The sequence below is a fragment of the Neomonachus schauinslandi genome, chromosome 8 (assembly GCF_002201575.2).
Source record: "Neomonachus schauinslandi chromosome 8, ASM220157v2, whole genome shotgun sequence".
NCBI lineage: Eukaryota > Metazoa > Chordata > Mammalia > Carnivora > Phocidae > Neomonachus > Neomonachus schauinslandi.
The window spans coordinates 98,869,101-98,889,300 of NC_058410.1; the positions used below are offsets into that span (position 1 = coordinate 98,869,101).

General features: G+C 42.1%; 1 protein-coding gene across 1 annotated transcript in view; it reads left to right on the top strand.

The window, feature by feature from the left end:
• Positions 1-20,200, top strand: part of PKHD1 (PKHD1 ciliary IPT domain containing fibrocystin/polyductin) — a 451,815-nt gene that overhangs the window by 34,530 nt on the left and 397,085 nt on the right. Inside the window, exons 20-26 of the mRNA XM_021691934.1 lie at positions 910-1,085; positions 3,671-3,809; positions 6,851-6,978; positions 9,262-9,446; positions 10,125-10,247; positions 11,457-11,562; positions 12,282-12,557. Coding sequence (XP_021547609.1) covers positions 910-1,085; positions 3,671-3,809; positions 6,851-6,978; positions 9,262-9,446; positions 10,125-10,247; positions 11,457-11,562; positions 12,282-12,557 — 1,133 coding nt within the window. The remainder of the gene's footprint in view (positions 1-909; positions 1,086-3,670; positions 3,810-6,850; positions 6,979-9,261; positions 9,447-10,124; positions 10,248-11,456; positions 11,563-12,281; positions 12,558-20,200) is intronic.

Below are 20,200 nucleotides of genomic sequence, written 5' to 3' on the forward strand. Positions count from 1 at the left end.
ATTAACCTGGGGTTCTTTTTTTCTTTTAAGATTTATTTATTTTAGAGAAAGACAGAAAGCGTGCACACAAGCAGGGGAGAGACAGAAGGGGTGGGAAAGAATCTCAAGCAGGCTCCAACTCCCCGCTGAACCTGGAGCCTGATGTGGGGCTTGATCCCACCACCCTGAGATCATGACCTGAGCTGAAATCAAGAGTTGGCTGCTTAACCGACTGAGCCACCTAGGCACCCCTTCACTTGGGATTCTGAACACGTCTTATTCAACTAAGAAGTTTGATTTAAGAGTAGTTAGTTGTTAGGAATATAATACTTTTTAGAAGTACTCTCACACTTTTTGTGGGGATAGAATGATAGGACATCATATTTGGAAGAGACCATAGAGACCGTTCCTTGATATTACAGATGAGAAAAATTGGGACCCAGAGAATTGGTGAGTCACCAAAATTCATATAGCAAGTAAACAAAGACTCTGCAGTAAAACTCAGGCATCTTGCTCCCTTGATTTGGTGTGCTTTCCACGTAGGTCTTACGGGTGACACTTTTGTAAGTGGTCTTACACCTGAGTAAGTCCAGGAGTATTAATCTTCTCTGTGGTTAGAGCCTAATGTATGACATGCTTCAGATGCATGATTATACTGTAATCTGAAAATGCTGCCGACATTGAGTGTTATGAGTGAATGATTGACTTGAAATGTGACTCACTGGCGTGATACCACAAGCCGAACTGAGCCTGTCTTGGATGGGATGCCTCTACCCAGGGCACACAGGACTGTTGGGGTGCAGGGGTTCTTGGGGTGTCTCTCCTGATTGCACAGTCCACAGGCCCCCAGGTTGGTGAACTTGGCTCTTTGGGAAGGGGCTTCAGGAGCACACGGAGAGCTCCATTTCTGCTGTGGGCTTTGTTTTTCAGCTGGTGGTTCACTTGCACTGACCTCTGGGAGACTTGTGTGCATCGCTCCATGAATCTCCAGCTGCCTCTGGCAAACTCCCCTGTGCTGGTTCATCGGATTGACCTCTTCCCTCTGTCTCAGGAGACGGGTGGGTTCTATGTGGATGAAATTATTATTGCGGACACAAACATAACAGGTGATTATCGAATCTGCTCTCGTCAAGGGGCCTGTCTATGAAATGCTGACCTCAAACTTTTCTGCTAGGGGCGGTTCTTCTTTTAATGCAGAGGGAACACGTGATTCCCCATCTTGTCTGCCTTGGTTCTGGAAAAAGATGGGTTTGGGATTGTGCACCCTTGGTCCTTTTATCTCTCTAGCTAATTCCTTTTTTTCCCTTTTCTCCTGTTTATCTAATGCTTGCTCTTGCTTCTGTCCTCTTACCCCAATTTTACTACTTTCATGCTGAGAAGCCTTGGTTTCCTTATCTGTAAAATGGGCATAAGCAGGGCCCCATCTCATTGAATTACTGTGAAGGTTAACTGAAGTATAGCATGTAGTGCAGTAATTACAGGTCCTGGACCATGGTAAGTGCTCAATAGGTGGGCCCAGCCTGTTGTTATTATTACTACTATCATTATTATTGTTAGGCCAGCAGGATTTCTATACCTGTCCATGAATTAATATCTGTCATGCAAAGTGCTGGAAGGAACAAGGCAATATCTGGCTCTGTAAATGGACTAAAGGTCTCATTTACGCCTTCAAGCCAGACTCAGAAAAGAGAGAGAGTTAATCATGTCCTCATGAGAACAGGCTTGTTCTGCTTTCTGCCTATCCACATTCCTCCTACTCACCATTTGGAGCTCAAGGCTGGCCTTTCCTCCATGAAGTCCCCCTTGATCTCCCTTAGGCAGAGCGGCCTCCCCTGGCTTTGCTTGTCCACGAGTCTTAGGGACAAAGAGGTCATCAGGGGTCCTACTGAGGCTGGCCAAGTATGATGGGTACTCAGGGGAAGAGAAGCCCATGGCCAAGACAGAACGGTGCAGTCTGTCCCCCAGGATTCGAGGCTTCGAACTTCTGCTCACTTTCCCTTTTCCCTTTATAGTCTTTTGTCTGAAAGTTATAGAGCTGAGGGCAGGAGAGCTTGGGGGTGGGTGGCAAGAGGATTCACTTTCGGCCCTGAAATCTCATCATTCTAGGATACTCATCAAAATTCCATCTCTTACCTGTTTCACCTGTTTAAGTGTTTTGGGGCATCTGTGTTGACTTATTATTGATTTCAAACCCTGTTCATGTTATGGCACACTTAGACGATGATAATATTCAAATGGTGTGCTGGGGTAAACACTTGAATTTCTTGGGGCCCAAGACAACTGGTTAGGCCCTTTGGTGCCCTCCCCCCTCCCAACCAAGTGCTGTCTGGATCCCTGGAGTGCTGAGGGGATCAATATTTCATGCACTTGAACCATCGACTGGGAACTCAGGACTAGTTGATCAATACTGTTTCCATTCTCTCCACACCCCCAAAGACCAGGAGCCAGAGCTCTTGCTCACTGCCCCCACCCTTTAGCCACCAAATGCTCCAGTATGTGGAACCATCTAGGGATGAGGGGAGGGGGAGGGGGGAGGGAGGGGTGACTTGGGTGAAACAGCTGCCTTCCCACTTTGTCTAGTTTCCCTGCTGTTGATGACTTTGCTTTGAGGATTATTTAATGGCAAGATCAGGCCTGATAGTCATAGTTAATTGAGATTTATCTGATCAGCTTCACACTTTATATTCTCTCACCTAATCTCCTCTATGAAAGTTCCTTTTACCTAGTGGTGCCTACCACTTACTTCTCACTCAGATCTCAGAAGCCCGTGAAATGGTCCTACTATCTCTACTTTATAGATGAGGAAACCAAAACTAAGAGGGGTTGAGTATCTTGTCCCAAATCACAGAGCTGGGATGTGGGGGAGATTGAAATCTGGACACCAGAGCCAAGCCTTCAATGACTCTGTGCCCAGCTGAGCAAAGAAGCATTTATTAAGCACCTACTGTGCACCTGGTATTGTGCTAAATAAGCAGGGGACATGCAAAGATGCTGCCCTTCCCCAGTCTTGGGGAAGATGCGTCCCTTACCCAGGGGAAGAGGATATTAAAATATATTGCGCTGGTCATTTTGAATCTGCCATCCCACTAAACTCTCCCTGCCATGCTGATTAATGTGTTATGATTCCCACTTTACAAATGAGGAAACAGAGAGGTTATGTTGATCAGCCAAATGGTTACCTAATGGAAGTGAAAAATCAGGATTTGCACAGTGGTCAGTTTGAAAGCTTGCACTGTTTCTGCACACACGCTGAGCCCGCGCCGTGGGTGAGTGCTCACATACCCCCAGGAGGCGCCTGTGCGCTCAGTGTTCCTGAAGGGGATCAGTTGTACATTCCCGGAGTTGCCAGGGGCCTTGGGGAGGAAAGGAGGAAGGGGTAGCAGTCCACGCTGCAGTAGATCCTCTGTGTGGGGGTGCCTCCATAGCATCGGGAGGCAGGTGAGCCTGGTGCAGGCCTTATAAAACTTTGCTATGGAGTTAGCGTTTGTCTCCCTAAACCGTGACCTTACATTTTCCTTTAGCTCTGAAGCTGAGTCCTCCTGCCTCTTCTTCCTTTGCTTTTCATGGTGGCAGACAGGTGGGACTCTCTGCTGGGAGTGGGGGTTGAGATCTAAGTAACTCAGCATTTGCAGTTGGGATTTTCCGCCAGACACCAGTTGCTTGCTAATGATGGGATCATTGGTCTCTATAGTTTCTCAAGCAGATTCCAAAATAGCTCGCCCAGGTGGGAATCTGGTGGAGTCGCTCTGTGTAGTAGGATCCCCTCCAGTCTACAATGTAAGCTTCTGGACGGTGGGGTGCGGCCGGGAGCTCCCACTCATCACCGCAAGGTAGGGAGCGGTCTTTGCTCACTTGTCCTTTCTTAGAATTGTCAGTTGGCCTTTGGGGACACAGAGGTGGGACTTTTATCGGGAAGAGCTACCTGAATTGTTGCTTAAAACCACGATCTCGGGGCGCCTGGATGGCTCAGATGGTTGAGCGTCTGCCTTTGGCTCAGGTCATGATCCCAGCGTCCTGGGATCGAGTCCCGCATCGGGCTCCCTGCTCTGTGGGGAGCCTGCTTCTCCCTCTGCCTCTCTCTCTCTCTCTGTCTCTCATGAATAAATAAATAAAATCTTTGAAAAAAAAAAAAAAGCCACGATCTCAGTCTTAGGAATGCAGGACAGACTGACCGTGTTAAAACACAAATTGCTGGGCCCTAACCACTCTGTCTCTAACTCAGTCTGTTTGAGGTGAGGCCCGAGATTGTGAATTTTTTTTTTTTTTTAAGATTTTATTTATTTATTTGAGAGAGAGAGAATGAGAGACAGAGAGCATGAGAGGGGGGAGGGTCAGAGGGAGAAGCAGACTCCCCGCTGAGCAGGGAGCCCGATGCGGGACTCGATCCAGGGACTCCAGGATCATGACCTGAGCCGAAGGCAGTCGCTTAACCAACTGAGCCACCCAGGCGCCCGAGATTGTGCATTTCTTTCTTTTTTTTTTTTTAATTCTTATGTTAATCCCCATACATTACATCATTAGTTTTAGATGAAGTGTTCCATGATTCATTGTTTGTGCATAACACCCAGTGCTCCATGCAGAATGTGCCCTCCTCAATACCCACCACCAGGCTAACCCATCCTCCCACCCCCCTTCCCTCTAGAACCCTCAGTTTGTTTTTCAGAGTCCATCGTCTCTCATGGTTCGGAGATTGTGCATTTCTAATGAGCTCCCAGACAATGCTGATTCTACTAGTCTGGGGACTACACTTTGAGAACTTGTTTCTAGTGAATTTGTTTTAAAGTAGTTGTATTTTTACGCTGTTCAGCGCTTCCCATTACCAATGTTTTCTCTTTACTTCCCTCATTCCATTTCCCATATATTTATCTTATTGGAATCTTTCGAGGTGAATGAAATACTTAAGGAACAAAAAACAGCTGTTTTTAAGAACTTACCACCAGATGGCACCAGAGGCCCATAAGCGTTGCTTCTTAAAACAAGAGTCCAGCCACAGTTTATAAAGCAGTAACTAAGGATCAGGCTCCTCCCAACTTCTGGAACACATGTGTGCTCTAATTCGTTCTTTTCATTTTTCACTTAAACCCCAATAGAATGAAAGAATTGAGATGTTCTGCCTTTAACATTTTTATTTCCATCTTTTTCTAACATGTTCCAAGATGAGTTCTACTCCTACCATGCTTGGGATGGTATATGAAAGGCAGGTGCAGAGAGCTTGAATCTGGGGTCTACTCTCCTTGACTTAGTGTTCCATGGCCCGCTGGGCAGGAAAGACGTAAAAACCATCAACAGAATCAAGGAGTGAGGGAGCTGAGGTGGTGGAGGGGGCTGCCATATTAGCCAGCCTGCAGTCCTGCATTCCAAGTGCCAAAACTTTAACTCAGAAATGCTAGAGGCTGACTTGGGACCACAACAGAATGGTCCTGGCAATCTTCCTTTCTGATATTTCCTCAAGTCCCTTAACTCCTTCTGGGAGCTTCCCGCCTCAGCAAGACAGGACCCCCTTGGACTGGTCTCTGCTAGCTTCATCCTCAACCCAGATGGTATCACTCTGTTTCTGTATAGTTATATTTATGTACATCAACATGTAGTTCTTTTTTTTTTTAAGATTTTATTTATTTATTTGTCAGAGAGAAAGAGAGCACAAGTAGGGGAAGAGGCAGGCAGAGGGAGAAACAGGCTTCCCACTGAGCAAGGGGCCCGATGCGGGACTCGATCCCAGGACCCTGGGATCATGACCTGAGCCGAAGGCAGACGCTTAACTGACTGAGCCACCCTGGCATCCCCATCAATATGTAGTTCCTAATACTGATAAAGATCATATATGTTCATTATGGAAAATTTGGAAAATACAGAAAAAGACGTAGAAGAAGATAAAATGTCACTCATAATCCCTCTGCTCGGAGGTAACTTCTACTGACGTGTTGGATCCATATTCTAACTACCTTTTTCCTAAGCAGTTTTTGTATACATATACCCACATATATATGTATATATTTACTTTTTTAACCTCAAATTGGGACCACACATTACACACTATATTTGGCAACATGCCCATTTCACCTAATGGCCTAAATTGAATATTTCCCCATATCATTGAGGGGGAATGGTATGATTTTTCTAAAATATGATTTCATTGGCTGAATGATATTCCATCTCATGGTATTCCATGATTTATTTGACCCATTTATTGTATTAAAAGCAAGATTAGGCAGGCAGTGTGTTTGTACACGGGCACCAGCTAAGAAGTTGGCCAGAAGGAGTGGCCTGTGTGTCAGGTGGGGATACAGAGTGGGGAAGCATCTGTGGAACAGGGCACTGACTGCTCATTTGATGATATGAATGGGTTAGAGAATACCACGTTCTCTGTCCACTCTGTGCTTCAGGGCCAGAGCTGTGGAGGCCGGAGTCATCACTTTTTACTCTGGGTCCCTATGCTCCCAGGATCCGTGCAGGGGCAGGGTGGAACATTCCGTAAGAATCAGAATATCTGGGGTGCCTGGGTGGCTCAGTTGGTTCAGCATCTGCCTTCGGCTCAGGTCATGATCTCAGGGTCCTGGGATCAAGTTCTGCATCGGGCTCCCTGCTCAGTGGGGAGTCTGCTTCTCCCTCTGCCCCTCCCCCCTGCTTGTGTGCTCTCTCTCTCTCTCTGTCTCCAATAAATAAATAAAATGTTTTTTTAAAAAAGAATGCTAATATTTACACTGCACTTCTTCTGCCGTGATGGGACAGGGATATCCGATATTTGAGAGGTTGAGATTGTGTCCTGGAAACATGGCCGACTGTCTGGTCTTTGAGATGGAGTTAAATTCTGTCTAGAGTGGCACTTCTGGATGGTTACTGTGGTTAAGGCTTTGTTTTTGACATGCCACAGCTCTGTGTCCACTGAAGGAGGAGAAGAAGGATCCGGATTGGTCCAGGTGACAACACAGAGGATCCAGAAGACAAGTCCACCTCTAGGAGGATACTTTTGCATCCAACTTCCTACCACAGTGATTCCTGGTAAAGGGGCAATTGGAGTGCACCAATGTCTCACTTCCATTTTTTAGGGGCATCCCCAGGCAAACAGCATCCTGAGAGATTGTCAGGCAGGGTGACAGTCTTAAAGCTATTTTGAACGTGGCCTTCTTAAAATGAAAGATCTGGACAATAACAATACCATATCATTGTTAATACGATCCCAACTTTTTAGTTTTGCAGATGTGGAGATTGAGTGGATTAGCTTCCTGGGGCTGTCGTAACAAATCACCGAAACCTTGGTGGGTTAAAACAACAGAAATCTGTTCTCTCGCATTCTGGGGGCCAGAAATCTAAAATCAAGTTGTCAGCAGTGCCCCACTCCCCCTCAAGGGCTCTAGGGGAGGATCTGTTTCCCTGCTCTTCTAGCTTCTGGTGGCTGCTCATATTCCGTGGCCACATCACTCCCACTCCTGCTGCCGTGGTCTCACTGTTTCTTCCTCTTCTGTCTCAAAACCTCCTCTGTCTCTCCCTTATAAGGATACATATGATTGCATTTAGGGCCTACCTGGATAACCCAGGATAAGCTCTTCCTCTCAAGATTCTTAACCACATCTTCTGCAATATAAGGTAATATACACTCTTTTGCCTTATAAGGAAATAGTCATAGGTTCCAGGGATTAGGATATTGACATATCTTTCGGAAGGCCACCACTGAGCCCAGTATACTGGAGCTTGCCCAGAGGTCATACAAATAGTTGATGGCAGGGTCTGGATGCGAACTTGGGTATTTGATTATCAGGTCAGTCCTATTCTCTCTGGAGTTTCCTAGGCCAATTTCTATGGTAACCTTGGTCCTTCCAAGTTAAACTCCATGGTGACACCATATGCTATTGAGAATTTTAGTGGTCATAACAATGTAGAAAGAGCTTTCAGATGTAAGTGGTGTGGAACCTTTTCTAAATCCCTAAGAATGTACACATTTCACAGAGGATAAGGAATAGAAGTGATCACACTATTTATTTGGTAAAACCCTAGGAGAATCAGAAAGGAGGCTCAGGAGAGGTCAAGGGTGGCTGTATAAAAATTGGCACATGGTCCAAAAGTCTTCTGCCCTCCCAAGAAGAAAGATGGCTGGGCTTGCAAGAATCTTCTCAGGTGGGAGGAATGGTATTTTTACCCTAATAGGGCCACTTAGGACAAACTGAAGGCTGTGGGCTATTGGAGTCTGATAAATGGGTGAGTGAGGGTCAACAGTGCCCTGTGTCTATGAAGTCCATCCGTGGGTCATGCTTCCCTTCTCATGAGCTGCAACCTGTCTATAGATCCTCTTCCTGCCACCATGTTCTATTGTGATGCCCTTCACACCACTGCCAAACAATCCAGGAAAGTCAGCCTTAACCTGGCCTTTGGAAATGGTAATGGCCTCAAATTATCTAAATGTAGAGCAACCTTTTTTAAAAGGAGGAGAATTTTGTTTGCACTTTAGAAATACAGTGGTATTTTCTTAACACTCCCAGGCCGTGTGGAATTCAAGAGGAAGGCCCTTGAGGAATTAGAAGGCATTCTGGGTTAAGTGTAAACCCGTCTCTCTTGGTTGGGCAGCTTCTGAATCTCCTTGGGTCTCACTTGCTTCATCTCTAGAGTAGGCATTAGGATACCTAAATGGCCCACCTTACAGGGCTTTCGGGAGTAGCTAATGAAATGGAAACTTTCGGTAAAGCAAGAACCAGAGTTCAACCACGAGCAGGGCTTAAGCACAGAGGGCTGTTATTTCTCTGTGGGGCTGTGGAATGGGGAAGCAGATGGTTGGGCTTAAAAGAATTCTAATAGAGAAGCCGAAGTTCAATGCCAACATTCCTCAGCTGGGTTGGCTAAGCTTTTATGGGCGCCAGGTGCTATGTACCTCCCCCAACTGCCTGTGAAAGGTGGCCAACTTTTCTCTGTTCTCAGGGCCAGCTAGAGTTTTCCAGGGGAAACCCACTATTTCATAAGGCTTTCAGGCATTACCAGGGTGTCTGGAGTGTATATTTGGAGTTGACAGTGGAGATGGTTTTGTCTGATGTGATGATGCTCTCTGCTTGCTATAAGATGGGATACTGATTAAAGGTATCACAATATAAAAAGTAGGCCTCTCCTTGTATTTGCCTTAGGAAACACACAGTTAACTGGGCTGGGGTTTCACTCAAAGGCATATTTTGAACTTGAGGGTCTCCTGTATAATTAGTGGACACCCTGACATTTTTTCTCTGTTATTTTGATGAGGAAACCTCATGCGGTGGAGTAATTAGTATTTTGTATGTTTTATATCAAAACCTTGTCCCACAGATGTCCCCGTGTGTATATCCGCTAGTCACCTTCGCAAGCTCTTACAGAACAATGCTGATAGCCTTACATCCAGGTACCTCAATGTCACTGACCTCATTGTAACGGAGGAGCTGAAGTCTTGCTATGAGCATGTGTGGACCCTCTCCTGGTCCACCCAAGTTGGAGATTTGCCCAATTTCATGAGGGTATGTATGGTAGTGGTGTGGGTTTGGTGTCTGGGAGCAATTTTGTAAAAAAAAAAAAAAATCAGAATTATATGAGTGAAAACCATCATGAATTATTAATTTTGTTGGAATATTCAAGTAAAGGGGTTCAGTGATCTTCTTTCAGGAAGTTTTCAAGGCATGTTTTGCCATCTCATACATTAAATTGCTGGTAAAGCAATTTAAACCCAACATCTCCTTCCCTAACTCAGTGTAGGTAGAAGTTGTTGGTCAGTGTCCACCATACAATAATTCTACATCTGTTATTAGATAATTTAAGCAGATGTGATTGACTTAGATTATCATGGAGGCAGATGGCACAGCAGAAGGAAGTTTCAAAAAGGATTTGCTGTCTCTGGATAATGACAAAACCAGATGCTCTTGCATATTTAGGGTTTTAAAAAATAATCTAATGACCATCTAGCATTTGGTTATTATAAAATGAAACCCAAGATAAAATTTTATCCCCATTATATGGTATCCTGGGTCATCTGGTTTTCAAACAAAATATTGGGGTGGAGATGGAGGATGGATGAGAGTCATCTTATAGCACTTTTCCCCTTACCTTTATGTGAAAAGACCTTTATCATGAGATTTAGACTTCTATTAGATTAGATGTCTGTTCCGTGACAGAATTCACCAGAAATATAACCATCTCAGGTCTCTGATGCAAATCTAACTGGAGTGAACCCTGCTGCAACCATGCGGGTGGTGTATGATGGTGGAGTTTTTCTTGGACCCATATTTGGAGACATGTTGGTTACTGCTAACCAGCACACTCAGGTGAGAGCAGATGGACCGCCCAAAGTGCAAGTACCACTTCCAGGTGTCTCAGTCCCTCCCGGATATGTAACGTGGACCAGTTTCAAGGATCAGTTTTCCAATCCATAAAACAGAGACAGTTATGCCTGTCCTCTCTCTACTTCCACAGTGCATAAAAAACGCTTTGAAAATAGAAGCACTTTGTAAGCACAGCATCCTATTATTATAATTATTGATGCTGTTATTATGGTACCAAAAATGGAGAACCTCTGTAGCTACATAGGATTTATTACCTCCACACAGTGGCACTGGAAAGTAAATGAGCTAAGTCAGTGCCTTATCTCTTTAAAATGTCTTTTTATCTTTTCCATCTGCCCATATTCCTGTTATAAGTCATCTGCTTTTAATTTGAGAAAATTTAAAATGTTAAAGCTATAAAGAATAATGTAACCAACACCTGGGTATCCAAACCAAAGGTTAATAATTGCCAATATTTTGATAGATTATGTTTTGTGTGTGTTTATGAATAAAACACTAGAGATAAAATTGAAATGTTCTTTATCATGTATGCCTTCGTGCCATCCCCACACCCCTTCCCTCCATAAGCAAACAGTATTATAAATATAGTGTGTGCTTTTAATCCATATTTTATATGTAGAGCATCAAACAAGTCCTATTTTTTTCACCTTCCCCATCTCCAGGTATTGTAGAGTTCCACCAGATTAACATTAGTAACAGTGAGAGGAAGACTCATGCAGTCTCTTATTGGGGACCTACCATTCTAGGACAAAAAGACCCCAAACCAAATGCCCAAGTACACTGTTTTCCAGGTGCATATCCACGTAGTACAATGGAAGGAAGGTGCCTACTTTGTTGGCATGTACCAGCAAATAAAGGACTTTTCACAGGTATCCAGTTGAATATAATCTAGAGTGATAAAAAGTCCTTGGGCAATTTGAATTTTATTAAATTTACTACAGAGAGGAAATTTATTCAAGATTTAGCATATTTGATTGTAGAAATGTTAGGTTTCAGCAAAACAACTGTCATTTTAAGAAAGCCTAACATGTTTTGAATCACTCATTAGGGTTTGTAACTGAGAAATAGAAGAAAGAAAATAAATGAGTCATTAAACAGGTTAATTTGGGCACATTTCACAAGTGCTTTCTGAATACTCTTGAGCACATGAAATGCATACATTTGCCTTTAATTCTTCTGCATTTTTTTCAGGTGGTTGTGCGAGTGAATGATATACCAGCCCATTGCTCAGGTTCCTGTTCTTTCCAGTACCTTGAAGGGTCCACTCCCCAGGTCCACTCTGTGTGGTATTCCCTTGGTATGATTTGTGAGTTGGCATTGAGATAGTCATGAACTTCAGACTCAGAGTGATTTGTTAGAGGCCATGTACCTGGTGGTGGGTGGACAGAAGGTGCATCAATTCATGGGGTGGATGTTAAGTGATGCAGCAGAAAGTGTATTTTTTGTTCAATCTAAATGATATGGTTATGGTTTGAAATGGAGACAGGTGGAGCATTTTTTCTTTTTTTGAGAGAGAGAGAGAGTGCACACCTGAGCAGGGGAAGGGCAGAGGGAGAGGAAGAGAGAGAATCCCAAGCAGGCTCCATGCTGAGCAGGGAGCCCAACATGGGGCTCAATCTCACAACCCTGAGATCATGACCTGAGCTGAAACCAAGAGTCAGACACTTAACCGACTGAGCCACCCAGGTGCCCCAAGACAGGTGGAGTCTTGATCACCTAAAATGTTTTATTCTCTTTGTCTCTTGTTTTGAAATTTGTTTATTTTGATTTTTTTTCATTTTTTAAAAGTTGACTAGTGATCTCTTATTCCTAGTTTGAGAAAACTTCAGATGGGGGCTGTATACTGCCATAATAAATATAGATGCCCAATATTTGAGTCAGCATTCAACTCCTTGAATTTTGGGAGGGGAAGGTGAGAGGGAATGAACATTTGACATCAGACAGAGTTCTCTTAAATGGAGTTATATCACTGAGAGATGACTTTGTTCTTTTATTTTTTTTTTTCCTTCTTTTAAGATGGTGACACCAACCTACTGGTTTATATTTTTGGAACTAGTTTCTCCAGTGACCCCCAGGCCCTGGAGGTTACGGTGAACAACACGATTTGCAAAGTTCTTTTCTCAAACCAAACGAACGTGGTCTGTCAGACAGACCTGCTTCCTGTCGGAATGCACCCGCTCTCCGTGGTGGTGAGGCCTTTTGGTCATGCCATCAACGCCAGTGGAGAAGCCCTCTTCCTAAGCGTGGAGCCCAGACTGGATGCTGTGGAGCCTTCCAGAGCTGCAGAGATTGGTAAGCTGGGGAGCACCCCACCACGCATCTGACCCTCTGAAGCTAGCATGCTTGCCGATATGAGGAACCTAGTCCTGTCACGTGATAAATTCTATATCCCCCTACGAGTCACAGCTTTTTGTTTTCTGCCATCAGCAATTTTGTCTAATGAGCTACAGACTTTTGAGCCCTTAAATGAAGTCACTTGCCCCATAAAGGATCATAGTTGGCTGAGGGTGTCAGGCATAACTGGGTCAGTTACTGAGGCACTGGGACAATTCGGTCCAGGGGGAACAACACCAGATTGGGAGTTGGGACATGTGCCTGGGTTTTTGTCCTGCGAAAGTCAGATATGTGACCTTAGGAGTTTCAGTTACTTTTATGGGATGCAGTTTCCTAATAACGATGATGATGGGCACAGTATCATTTACTGAGTACCTCATCTGGGCAGTCGCACTCCCTAAATGCCTAGAGCTGCTCCAAAGATGGAATTATTATCCACTTTTTTTAGATGAGGTAATGGTGGTTGGAAGCAGAGTGACTGGCCCAAGGCTTTCCAATGGGAAGAGGTAGAGCTAGCTGCAAACTGGGATTTTCAGAAGCTCAGCCTCCTGCTTCTTCTATGCCGCCCTGCTGACTTAGCTATGCAGCGGGCCTGATGATGCCTGACTCACAAGCCTCCTACTTCTGTGTGAGATTAAAATGAGCCAACAGGTGGGAAAGGACCTTGAAAAGTAAAAACATTTGCAAATATGAAGCACAGGCCTTATGTACACAATCGTTTGTGGACTGATGTACAGTTGGATACTTGGCTAGCATGCAAAGCCAACTACTATTTGAGTGGGCAGTAGACAGAAGGCAGTGGGTCTTACCGACATTGACCCCATGGATTGTAGGTTAGTGCCATGGAAACCAGGGATCTCTCCATGCCTTCTGAGGGACGCAACCAGTTAAAAACAACCCAGCCAGATTGTAAGAATGTCAGGAAAACTCACACTTATATGTGTTAATGTATGATTTTTTAGAGCATAAAACTACTTTCTTTAATGTCTTGGATTTGTGTCATTGTTTATTCTCTTGGTCAAAGAACTGTGGCTTAGAACATTTTTTTTTTTTTTAAAGCAGCATTTCCTGCCACAGACTCATTGCTCAAAGGAACAGCTCATTTCTGACTTGACTTTGCCTAGAAGAGTGAATTATGAGGCCCACCCTGACTCATCTCTGCACAGGAACCGAGCAAGCTTGCTCTATTTCTCGGTGGTTTCAGGCAGGGACCAGATGATATGGGGAGCTCGGGGTGAAAGATCATATTCTCTAGGAACTCAGTAATTATTGGTTTGAATTTAGGGCCTAAAATACTGTCTTCTCCTGAGATTTTTAAGTGGCTTTGATCTTCTTAGAAGGTTGGCTTTGCAGTTCAGGTCACACAAACCTGGCTTCAGCTCCTCTCCACCCCCCACCAACTGGATTGCACACACCTCAAGTGCACACATGGGACCTTGTCATCTTCACTTCCCCTCTGTAGAGTGCTTTTCACAGGCGGGGTGGCCAACTGTCCTGTTTTCCTGGGACTGAGGGGTCTCCCAGGACATGAGACTTTTTAGTTTTAAAGTGAGGCTTTGGAACTCAGTGCTAAACCTTGGCAAGTCCCAGGCAAAGCAGGATGAGTTGGTCACCCTATCAGGGCATGCGGTACCAGCAATGCGTAGTGCAGGGATTTGTCTAGGAGGATTGCACTTCATCCTTCTATACTTTAGTAAAAGATGGAAGACTCCGAGAAGGGGTAGCATATGATGGGTGCAAGTCGGCTTTTAGTAAGACTAAGGGGAAAGGGAAGGAGCTAGAGAGAGGCTCTAGCTCCTACTTTTCTAATTATTGGCTCTAAACTTTCCCTATTAACCCTTCCTCTGCTCTGCCACTTACCTAGTATCAACCAGTGTCAATTGATCAATCAATCAATCAACATTATAAAGCCCCGCGCTAGATGCTGAAGATCTTGGCACTCAAAGTGTGGTTCTGGACCAGTGGTATCTGCATCATCTGGGAGTTTTTTAGAAACGCAGAGTCTCAGCCTCCACCCCAGACCTCCTGAATCAATTTGCACTTTAACAGGATCCTCAGACAATTTCTAGGAATAGTACAGTTTGAGAAATGCTGCTATGGGGAGTTTAAATAGAACCAGATTGAGGCCTACCAGCAAAGAATTTACAGAATAGCTTTGTATGTAATGAATACATAAAGTATTGTAATCAATAACATTTGAAATCACCACTTGCCCATATGCAGAAGCAACCTAGAAAGGGTTTTTTTTTTTTTTTTTTTTTAAGAGAGAGAGAGTGTGTGAGGGGGAGATGGAGAGGGAGAGAGAGAGAGAGAATCCTCAAGCAGACTCCCTGCTGAGTGCGGAGCCTGACATGGGACTTGATCCCAGGACCCTGAGATCATGACCTGAGCCGAAATTTTCCATTACCTTGTCTTCCAGATCATTGATACATTCTTCTGCATCCTGTAATCTGTTGATTCCTTCTAGTGTGTTTTTTAATTTCAGTTATTGTATTCAACTCTGACTGTTTTTTTTTTTTTTAAAGATTTTATTTATTTATTTGAGAGAGAGAGAATGAGAGAGAGCACATGAGAGGGGGGAGGGTCAGAACGAGAAGCAGACTCCCTGCAGAGCAGGGAGCCCGATGCAGGACTCAATCCAGGGACTCCAGGATCATGACCTGATCCGAAGGTAGTCGCTTAACCAACTGAGCCACCCACGCGCCCCAACTCTGACTGGTTTTTAAAAATATATTCTCTTTATTGAAGCTCTCACCAAGTTTTTCCATTCTTTTCTCCAGCCTAGTGAGTATCTTTATGATCATTACTTTAAATTCTTTATCAGGTATGTTACTTATTTTGGTTCCACTTAATTCTTTTACTAAGTTTTTTTCTTGTTTTTTCTTTTGGAGCATATTCCTCTGTCTCCCCATTTTGCGTGACTTTCTGTGTTTGTTTCTATGGATTAGGGAAAATGGCTACTTCTCTGGAGTTGGGCAGACTGTGTGTATTTTTGCTGACTGGAGCTATGGATGTATATGCTAGTTACTCTTTTAAACCATGACTTTTTACAGAGAGAATAAAGAAACAAATAATAATAAAATTAAAAAAATAAGATGAAAGAAGAAAAAAGAAAGAAGAAAAAAAAGGAGAAAAGAAAAAAGAACAAGAAAGAAAAGAACAAAACCAAGAAAAAAAATAAAAACAAAATAAGACAAGACATTTTAAAAAGTAAAAATACAATAAGACAGTATAAATTAAAACAAACAAAACCCCCCACAACTCCACAGTTTGTTTTCTGTGCCCTAGCACCACAGGGTGGTTGGTGCAAGCTTGTGGACCATGGGCTTGCTAAAGTCATAAGCTCACCAAGATGACTGAACATTCCAGTTATGGTGTCTAGACCCTACTCTGGTCTAGGCTTTTATGGTGGGATAGGATTGTGAACTGTGTCATTTTCCAGTCCCTGTGATCTGAAGAGCTTTCTGGCAGCAACTCAACCACTTGGCAGAGTTTTAGTGTTGTCTCTTTTATATGCTAGTTGCTCTTTAAACTGCAGGTTTTTTTGTGTTCCCAAGGACAGAAGGATCTATTCCTGGTCTTTCAGTACTGTTCCTCACCACAGCTATTTGCAACATTGGGGGTGGGGGTTCTTGTTACTGTCTTTGCATATCTCTCACTGTTCTCTTGCCATTCTCTCTGTCTTTGGCTGTTTAATAGCTAGCTGGTCAGTCAGCTCTCAGTTCTTCTTCAGGAGGAATTGTTTTATTAAGAGGTGTAATTTGGTATGTTCTGTGGAGGAGGTGAGTTCAGAGTCTTCTTACATTGCCATCTTGAACTGGAACCTATTATCATCGTGATTTTGATTTGAATTTTCCTAATGACTAATGATGTTGAACATCTTTTCATGTCCTTCCTAACCATTTGTGTATCTTTGGAGAAATGCTCATCCAAATCCTTTGGCCATTTATTATTGAGTTATAAGAGTTCTTTATATATGGTGATTAAGAGTCTCATCAGATACATGAGTTGCATGTATTTTTTTCCCTTTTTGTGGGTTGTCTTTTTATTTTCTTGATAGTATTCTTTGGAGCACAAAAGTTGTTTTTAAGTTTTTAAAAATTTTAATTCCAGTGTAATTAACATACAGTATTATATTATTTCAGGTGTACAATATAATGATTCAACAGTTCTATATATTACTCAGTGTTCATCATGATAAGTGTACTCTTAATCCCCTTTACCTATTTCACTCATTCCCCCACCCACCTCCCCTCTGGTAACTGTTTATTCTCTGTAGTTGAGTCTGTTTTTTAGTTTATCTTTTTTTCCCCTTTGTTCATTTGTTTTGTTGCTTAAATACTATATATGAGTGAAATCATATGGTATTTGACTTTCTCTGACTGGCTTATTTCACTTAGCAATATACTCTCTAGCTCCATCCATGTTGTTGCAAATGGCAAGATTTCATTTTTTATGGCTGAATATTCTGAGATATATAGATATGTATATCTCACATCTTCTTTATCCATTCTTTATCCATTGATGGACACTTGGGTTACTTCCATAATTTTACTATTGTAAATAATGTTGCAATAAACATAGGGGTGCATGTATCCCTTTGAATTAGTATTTTCGTATTCTTTGGGTAAATACTCAGTAATGTGATTACTAGATTGTAGGGTAGTTCTATTTTTAATTTTTGAGGAACCTCCATAATGTTTTCTTTTTTCTTTTTTTTTTTTTAAAGATTTTATTTATTTATTTGACAGAGAGAGACACAGCGAGAGAGGGAACACAAGCAGGGGGAGTGGGAGAGAGAGAAGCAGGCTTCCCGCAGAGCAGGGAGCCCGATGCGGGGCTCGATCCCAGGACCCTGGGATCATGACCTGAGCCGAAGGCAGACGCTTAACGACTGAGCCACCCAGGTGCCCCATACTGTTTTCTACAGTAGTTGCATCAGTTTGCATTGCCATCAATAATGCACGAGGGTTCTGTTTTCTCCACATCCTCATGAACACTTGTTTCTTGACTTTTCGATTTTAGCCATTCTGACAGGTATGAGTTGATATTGCATTATGGTTTTGATTTGCATTTCCCTGATGATGAGAGATGTTGAGCATCTTTTCATGTGTCTGTTGGCCATCTGTATGTCTTCTTTGGAGAAATGTCTGTTCATATCTTATGCCCATTTTTAAATTAGCTGATTTGCTTTGTGGTGTTGAGTTGTGTAAGTTCTTTATGTATTTTGGATACTAATCCTTTATCAGATATGTCATTTGCAAATATCTTCTCCCATTCAGTAGGTTTTTTTTTAGTTTTGTTGGTTGCTTCTTGCTATACAGAAGCTTTTTATTTTGATGTAGCCCCAATAGTTTATTTTGCTTTTGTTTCCTTCAGGAAACATCTGGAGAGATGTTGTTACAGCCGATGTCAGAGAAACGACTGCCTGTTCTCTCTTCTAGGGTTTTTATCGTTTCAGGTCTCCACTTAGGTCCCTAATCCATTTTGAGTTTATTTTTGTGTATGCTCTAAGTGCGTGGGCCCATTTCATTCTTTTGCATGTAGCTGTCCAGTTTTTCCAACACCATTTGTGGAAGAGACTGTCTTTTTCCATTCCATTCTCTTATCTCTTTTGTTGAAGATTAATTAACCATATAATTGTGGGTTTATTTCTGGGATTTATATTCTGTTCCTTTGATCTATGTGTCTCTTTTTGTGCTAGTACCATATTGTTTTGATTACTACAACTTTGTAGTATAACTTGAAGTCTGGAATTGTGATACCTCCAGTTTCCTTTTTTTTTTTCAAAATTGCTTTGGCTGTTCAGGGTCTTCTGTGGTTCCATACAAATTTTAGGATTGTTTGTTCTAGTTCTGTGAAAAATGCTTTTGGTATTTTGATATGGACTGCATTAAATCTGTATATTCCTTTGTGTAGTATGGACGTTTTAACTATTTTTGTTCTTCCAATCCATGAGCATGGAATGTCTTTCTGTTTGTGTCATCTTCAGTTTCTTTCATCAATATTTTATGTTTCCAGAATACAAATCTTTCACCTATTTGGTTAAATTTATTTTATTAATTTTGGTGCAATTGTAGATGGGATTTTAAAAAAATTTCTCATTCTGTTACTTCATTATTAGTGTGTAGAAATGCAGTGGGTTTCTGTACATTGATTTTGTATCCTGCAACTTTACTGAATTCATTTATCAGTTTTAGCAATTTTTTGGTGGAGTCTTTAGCATTTTCTACATATAGTATCATATCATCTGCAAATAGTGGATGTTTTATTTCTTCATTGCCAATTTGGATGCCTTTTATTCCCTTCTTTTGTCTGATTGCTGTGGCTGGGGCTTCCAGTACTATGTTGAATAAAAATGGCAAGAGTGGACATCCCTGTCTTGTTCTTGACCTTATAAGAAAAGCTCTTAAGTTTTTCACCATTGAGGATGATGTTAGCTGTAGGTTTTTCATATAAGCCCTTTATTATGTTGAGGTATGTACCCTCTAAACCAACTTTGTTGAGGATTTTTATCATAAATTGATGTTGTGCTTTGTCAAATGCCTTTTCTGCATCTATTGAAATGATCATATTGTTTTTATCCTTTCTCTTCTTGATATGATGTATCATGTTTATTGATTTGCAAATATTGAACCACCCTTGCATCCCAGAAATAAGTACCACTTGGTCAAGGTGAATATTTTTAATGGACTGTTGTATGCAGTTTGCTAATATTTTATTGAGGATTTTTGCACCTATGTTCATCCAGAATATTGGCCTCTAGTTCTCTTTTTTTGTGGTATCTTTATCTGGTTTGGTATCAGGGTAATGCTGGCCTCATAGAATGAATTTGGAAGCTTTCTTTCATCTTCTATTTTTTGGAATAGCTTGAGAAGAATAGGGATAAACTCTTCTACAAATGTTTGGTAGAATTCGCCTGTGAAGCCATCTGGTCCTGGACTTTTGTTTGTTGGGAATTTTTTGATTACTGACTCAATTTCATTGCTGGTAATTGGGTTCTTCAAGTTTTCTGTTTCTTCATGCTTCAGTTTTGGTAGGTTCTATGTTTCTAGGAATTTATCAATTCTGTCTAAATTGTCCAGTAATTGGCATATAATTTTTTTATAATATTCTTTTCCAATTCTTTGTATTTCTGTGTTGTCAGTTTTTATTTCTCCTCTTTTATTTCTGGTTTTGCTGATTTGAGTCCTCTCTCTTTCTGTTTTGACAAGTCGGGCTACAGGTTTATCAATTTGGTCAATCTTTTCAAAGAACCAACTCCCGGTTTCATTGATCTGTTCTATTGTGTTTTATGTTATTTCTGTTCTAATCTTTATTATTTCCTTCATTCTGCTGGTTTTGGGTTTTGTTTGTTCTTTGTCTAGTTCCTTTAGATGTCAGGGTAGGTTGTTAATTTGAGATTTTTCTTGCTTCTTGAGGTAGGCCTGTATTTCTGTAAACTTCCCTCTTAGAACTGCTTTTGTTGCATCCCAAAGATTTTGGACCATTGTGTTTTCATTTTCATTTGTAATTTTTGATTTCTTCTTTGATTTCTTGGTTGACCCATTCATTGTTTAGTAACATGTTATTTAACCTCCATGTATTTGTGGTCTTTCCAG